The sequence below is a fragment of the Crocodylus porosus genome, unplaced genomic scaffold (assembly GCF_001723895.1).
Source record: "Crocodylus porosus isolate Cpor-Errol unplaced genomic scaffold, CroPor_comp1, whole genome shotgun sequence".
NCBI classification, from domain to species: domain Eukaryota; kingdom Metazoa; phylum Chordata; order Crocodylia; family Crocodylidae; genus Crocodylus; species Crocodylus porosus.
In genome coordinates, this window is record NW_017728914.1 from 4,725,075 (window position 1) to 4,731,629 (window position 6,555).

General features: G+C 40.1%; 1 protein-coding gene across 1 annotated transcript in view; it reads right to left on the reverse strand.

Moving 5' to 3' along the window:
• Positions 1 to 898: 898 nt before the first annotated feature.
• The window catches only part of CTNNA1 (catenin alpha 1), a 157,320-nt gene continuing 151,663 nt past the window's right edge, over positions 899 to 6,555 (reverse strand). Inside the window, exons 16-17 of the mRNA XM_019534836.1 lie at positions 5,902 to 6,036; positions 899 to 2,392 (exon numbers count right to left, since the gene is read on the reverse strand). Coding sequence (XP_019390381.1) covers positions 2,105 to 2,392; positions 5,902 to 6,036 — 423 coding nt within the window. The 3' untranslated portion in view covers positions 899 to 2,104. The remainder of the gene's footprint in view (positions 2,393 to 5,901; positions 6,037 to 6,555) is intronic.

Sequence of the window (6,555 nt, forward strand, 5' to 3'; positions counted from 1 at the left end):
TTTTTTTTTAGTATACGATTTGTTTTTTAATCTATGATTTGTTAAACTGATACCTTCTGAATGTTTTTATATGTGCAGTGCTCAACAGCTCACCAAAACCTGTGAAGTGGCCCTCCAGCTGAAATAATTGCCCACCACTGCTTTAAACCCTGCCTGCTTTTTTTTTTAAACATGTGCAGCAAATCTACTTCAATAAACCTTTAAAGCGAATGCCTCTAGCGTGCCGAGTCATCTTCTAAGTCAGTGATTCTCAACCAGGGTGCCACCAGAGCCTTTGAAGAGTTTGGAGATGTGAGGAGATAAGTATAAGCGCAGGTTCCAAATTGGCCTTGCCTGGGCCCGCTGCAAGGAGGCAAGCACTATAATATAGAAATTAGTTTTTGAAATTGGGTGCTACTCAATTCACAAAAGTTATAGAGGGGTTCCTTGAGTCCAAAAAAGTCAAAAAAAAATCACTGTTCTAAACAAATCTGTTTTACTTGTAGTATATCTATACACACAGTACATTGCATAGAATGGCACAGAAGTTTTTATATGTAATACAGATTAGAGTATATGACTTATATTCAAAAGTCCAGGATGCTGGAAAACAGGTAATAAATTCACCAAATTATCTTTAGATTGATTTAGATGTTTAATCCTGATCAGCATTTTTCATGCTATGGTAGCAATAATTTTTTAATGTATTTATATAACAAGACTTTTTTAAAAAGGTGTTGTATTTATTACTAAGCTGGTGAAGGTAAAATCAAGCTCAGCTTTAATACAGTGGAGATTGGCTCTAAAATTAAGCAACTGTTAAAAAATGTTTAAATATAGAACGTGTCATTCTGTTTCTAAACTGTACTTTATAAAACAGCCAACAGAACCTTGATCTATACCATCGGAGGGTTTGGGGTTTTTTTAAATCCCAGGCTTTATTTGTAAGTGTAAAAAAAACCTTCTGAAATTCATAAAATTTAAGAAAGACAGCAAAATTATACCTTGTAGCCAAGGTTATCACAAATAATGTAAAATCTAAATTGTAGCATGAATAAACACTATTTTCTGGGTTTCTTTGCAAGCCCAAGGCAGGATGCACAGCAATTATTAGAAATGAGTACAATGATGAATTTGCATTTGAATGCTGGGAGGAAAAATAAAAACGCTACATTTACAGCACGACAACACACCGGCTGGTAAAAGCAACTTTATTAGTGTCCTACGGCAAAGTACATTAGTAATTTGTAACCAAGCATTAAAATTCTTGTCTTGTCTCATGAAAAAAGTAATCAGTTTTCTTTAAGATGCCTTATATTTTACTGGTTTTCTGATGGGTTGTCCTCCTGCAGAGACATACATGAAAATCTTCATGAAAGGCCTATTGCTAAATAACTGTAAAATCCTCTACACACAAAATTTGTGTGGGTCTAACTCATCACTTTCTGTGATGAGCTCAACTACCCACAGCTAAAGTAGTGTCTCAGAAAATAGCAATCCATAACAAATGCATTGAGCAGCTCTACTCCAAGTACAAGAAAAAGAAAACAAAAACTAACTCAGCCAAGTAAGGAAAGTGCGCTGCAACTTTTCCAGATGTCTTTCTATACTCTCCAAGCAGCACAGCTAGCACCTACTCCCCTCAATCACTAACATACGAAACTTAACTTCTACCCAGCCCAAGAATGACTGTAGTGTAATACATAGAACTGTAATTTATTTCATTCTTTTTCTGAGTGATGCAGTTTATTTTTCCTCTTGTTCACAAGGCAAAACTCATCATTGTAAAATGTAACATGATCCAAATAATAAAACTACTGATTAGTGTTACTGTAAGATTCTCTTTGGTTATAGAACATTTTATTTAAGTAGGGCCATACAAAATAATGGTCAGCTAGAAAGATGCCCCTGAAATCTAAAAGCAACCTAAAATTAACACAACTGCAGGGTGAAGTAATAGTGATAGCATTTATAAATTTGACTAATTTCCCCTTGTAATCTAAACAGTTATCAAAATTATATTAAGTCAATACATTTTAATGAATAGTAAACTTTTGAAATCCTTAGAATATTAAAAGTAAAGTTCTGGAATAGCAGTAGTGGAACAAAAGGAAAAGCCTCCTCTTTAAATACTCTCCATAGCTTTGAATTCACTGAGAGCCTGCACTGGATTCACATGCTTCTTCTGAGATGCTCTTTTGATTTTGGTTTGAGTTTCATCCTGTTTCTCTCTCTTAACCAGAGGTTTCTTCTCTGGAGCCTTCATTTTCCAAGAGACTGCAGGCAGATTCAGAGAAGCCATTCCTTGGGACTTCTGGTATTTAGTGGATGCCACGTAGGAAGCCTTCACAGTTTGCACCACAGCATTCATCAGGTTCTTGGCTGCTTGGATCAAAGACATAGCGCTGTCCACCTGTAACAAACAACATCCAGCATGGGTGTGCTGTGCACCATAAAAACTGAACACGGACGAGAGGTTTCAAGAGGCTTTGTGGCTCCGAATATGTCCTTTAATAAAGGGCAATGTAAACATTTATCTTTTTGCAACACTAACTGACATTACCAGGGCACAAAATGTGATGCTGTATTTTCTGACACTTGGTGAGAAAGTGATTCATGCCACTAGAACAATGAGCAGCATGTGTATACACCAAGTGGTCTCTGCCATAATTACGGCAATGTAAAAGATCTGTATTAAATTGTTTCCTCCTACAGCTGTTGTAACTACCCAATGATAGAAGCTTCCATTTTAATTAAAATTATCAAAGCTATGGTAATATCTTAATCACTGATAAGTAAATACTGTAACCCCACTAGTCTAGTAAATTGCATTGAAGACAGATACCATTAAATAGCTTCAGCCAATACTGAAATCCTTTCTGAGGTTATCCTCTGAATGCAAGCAAGATTAAAGCAAAAAAGCTATGTTAGAGGAAACATCCATCTCAAAACAAGGACCATACCATACTTGGCAATCTGAACTTGCCTCTAAGGGTGCAGCTCCCCACACAGGTTACTTGGCAGGAGTCAGAAGGCCACACCCAATTTGCATAAAATGGAGCATATTGTCATCTGTCCTCTCAGAGAGGTGTGATATGCAGAGCCCAGAGCCCAGCATGCAGCACTCCTGACCGCACAGGCATGGACTGAAGGAGCTCCAGCCCATGAATTCTGTTGGATAGTTGCCCCCACACTGGCAAGCATTCATAGGCTGCACTTGGTCACCCTCCATCTGTAGCTTACCTCTGGCAAAGGTTTTAAAAAGAAAAGCTCAGGAAAGGAAAGCAGCTCAGCTTCTCCGTTGCTCATGAAAAACTGGGCAAAAATTCGCCAGTCGTGTGCATCAATGCACACCAAGAACACAGAATCTTGTTTAAATATTGACTTAATCCTCCTTGGTTTCCATATACAAGTGGGAGTCTCCCTTGCACCAAACACTGTGGGTTGCGCTTCTGTGCTATTACAGCTTCAACTTATGTTTTAAAACAAAACACTTTTAGGTCTAATTTAGTGTTCTGAGTGTTTGCATAGTATGACAAGAACAACTGCTATATTCTATCAAGAGTTCACATGCATGAAGCCACAGGCAAACTAACAGTCTGATTGATGGGGAGACTTAGAACAGGCTGCACACCACTTAATCCCAATGTCTAGGACCCTATTAAATCAAGGACTGCTAAAGACCTTATAACATTTCTGTTCTAAGTAGAAGCCTGTGTAGCACATTGCTTCTTGGTAGCCCGCTGCACTGATAAACTGTATGCTAGGGCTGTGCAAAGCTTTGGTAGTCGATTTGATTTGGAGGAGATTCTGCCCAATTCGGGGACTGAAACTCTGAATCTGAATCAAATTGGGAGACCAGTTGAAAGACTGGAATCGATTTAAAGCCATACACTAAACAGGCAGCTGACACAGCTGCCTCCAGCTGGTAAGCCTGTTGTGGTTGGGGGGTGTGGGATGCAGTCACAGCAGTGCTGGGAGTGGGGGCTATGCCCTGCTGCCACTTGCTCAGCCAAGGCAGGGGGGCAAGGGAGGGGGCGGGCAGCATGTGGGTGGAGTTTGCTCTGGGCAGAAGGCGGCAAGTGGCAGCAGGGCACAGACCTGCTCCCAGCACTGCCGCGTTTGCATCCCATGCCCCTCATGCCAGCTGGGTAAATGCATGCTCCCCAGTGGTCCCAGAAGTGGACTGGAAGTATTTCTAGTCCACTTCTGGGTTCCCCACTGAGTGTGCAGGAGCTCCCCGCCCTGTGCTCCTGTGGGACGCTTCATCTGCCCCAGCATTGCAGCATTCATGAGCTGCGCCTGGTACCTCAAGGTATGTAGAAAAGATATTTAAAGCTGTGTCTATGGCTGAATCGCTCGTTCTCCAAATCGGCATCGAATCTTTAGATTCAGAGTCAGCCAAATCGACTTGGGGGCAGTGATCCGAATCAACCAATCGAATCACCGTCTCCGACTTCAGTCAAATCTGAAACTAATATGGCCCCTTTCACACAGCCCTAATATCCAGCAGGCATCTTCATCAAGTAATCTCATGACAGGGCCCAACAGTGCTGGAAATGTTTAGCCAACTTCTTATCCACATTAGATAGATGACAATAAGGAGTTTGTTTGTACTGAAGATGCTAGTTTACTGATATGAACTAATTTATGGCAGAAGGCTATGTAAATTATAAAGGAATTTTGTAATCACTGTAGAACCTGAGGGCACATTATTGTGTTATGATACATCTTGTAATGTGACAGCACAATGCCTTTAGACTTACAGACAATAGGACACCCAGGCATACAACAGAGACGCACGACACCACATGTTCTGTAGCACCTTATTGCTCAGTTCCTCACTGCTGGCAGTTTGAGTGTGGTCTGCTGCCAAGAGTGGGAAGTGTAGCAGAGAAACCCATCTCTGTCATGAAGATGTTAAGTTTCTTAAAGAAGCATGTTATACCCTAGCTGTGGTCTTATGCAGTGTCATTTTGCTCAGCTCTCTATCATGTAATCCTTAGTCCAATGTTCTATCCAGCAACCACTTGACAAGGCAAAAGACAGCAAAGTGAAAAACTGCACAGTACAGGGAACAACTCAGAAAGAAGATCAGAACTACGAGTTACTAATCCCTACATTAACTTGCCCTCCACTTTGCATCATAGCAGGAGTCGAATGAAGGCACAAATGACCTATTAGAATATACCTGGCTATAGTAAATACATGCTTGGGAAAAGAAAATCAGGAAGTTTGCTTCATTTCCCTCCCACATAATCTGCATCATGAAGATTCCTCTCAGCCAGAAGAATTCTGTGAAGTACCGGGAACACAGGAGCATGCTTTCTGAACTGATAGCTAGGCTAACGAATGAGGCTGGCCCTAGGCAACTTTCAGCTGTCACAAAGTAACAGAGCAACTAAAATAAAACCTTGGAACTCTTCAGGGCATGGTTATTTTGAAATATTGACATCCCCGGAGAATTACAGACCAACTGGCCAAAATGTACAGTCTGTATAAAGACAAGAGGTAGGTTAAGAACTTCACATAATATTATGTTGATTAAAACAATTTAGTCCCATTAAGGTTAAAACAAAATACCCCATGAAAAACAGAACACTATAAAAAGGTCGTGTTACTTTTTGTTAAGCGTTATTGTTTAGTAAAGTAGTGCAAAAAAACCTAAACAACCCCCCCCCGCAAATCCTGAAGATTTTTATTTCAACAGAGTTCCTTTTAGAAAAACAGTGTTAAGACACCAATTCTGCCTTCAAGTGCTATAAAATCTGCCAGCATTACAGGTTTGGACACAGGTCCACAAGCTTTTTTTCCCCCTGTACATAAAAGTCTACAAGTTTTAATACAACAAATCTAAACAGAGAAAATTGTTCAAGTTGCAAAGAACAAACATGAAATGGGAAAGACAGCTGACTTACGTACCCCAGAGACAACCAGTTCTCCTCCGAGATTTTGAACTTCTGCCTTAACTTTGCTGCAGATATTCAGCTGATGGCAGTATAATGCAATTCGCTGTAGGTAGGCTAGAAGATCCTGTTTGCAAGCAGAATCTGGGCACTGACAATAGAAAAAAAATTACTTCAGAATGCTGAAAAAAATCAGAATAGCAGTCATTAAAGATCAACTGTTGGGATATTATGAAATTCAAAGAAAGCTTAAATTGTTCAGCTATGGTCCATCATAAAGAATATATATTTGCTTGTACGGACAAGTAATGAAAACAACACAGGATGGTGCAGTGATGAATGGCCATTACCCATCTGGATTACTTCTAAATGACAGTTCTCAAAAACGGCATGCATTTGAGTTCAAGCCCCATATTTAAATCCTGTAAACAAGGAACAAAGCTTGTACTAATAACCTGTGAAGCCTAGCATCTGTAAAATGCTGAGGCTGTAGAATAAGATGCAGAGAAGTGCACACAGTGGTCAGTACGTTGTGCCATTCAAGGGGTAGCAGCAGAAGATGCTTTTGGGTTTCCATCTGCTGTGCAATTCTAGGGAAGTTCTCACCTGTGTATCAGTTTTGCTAATTATAACAGGTACCTTTGCATATCATGCAGGACACTGAAACTTT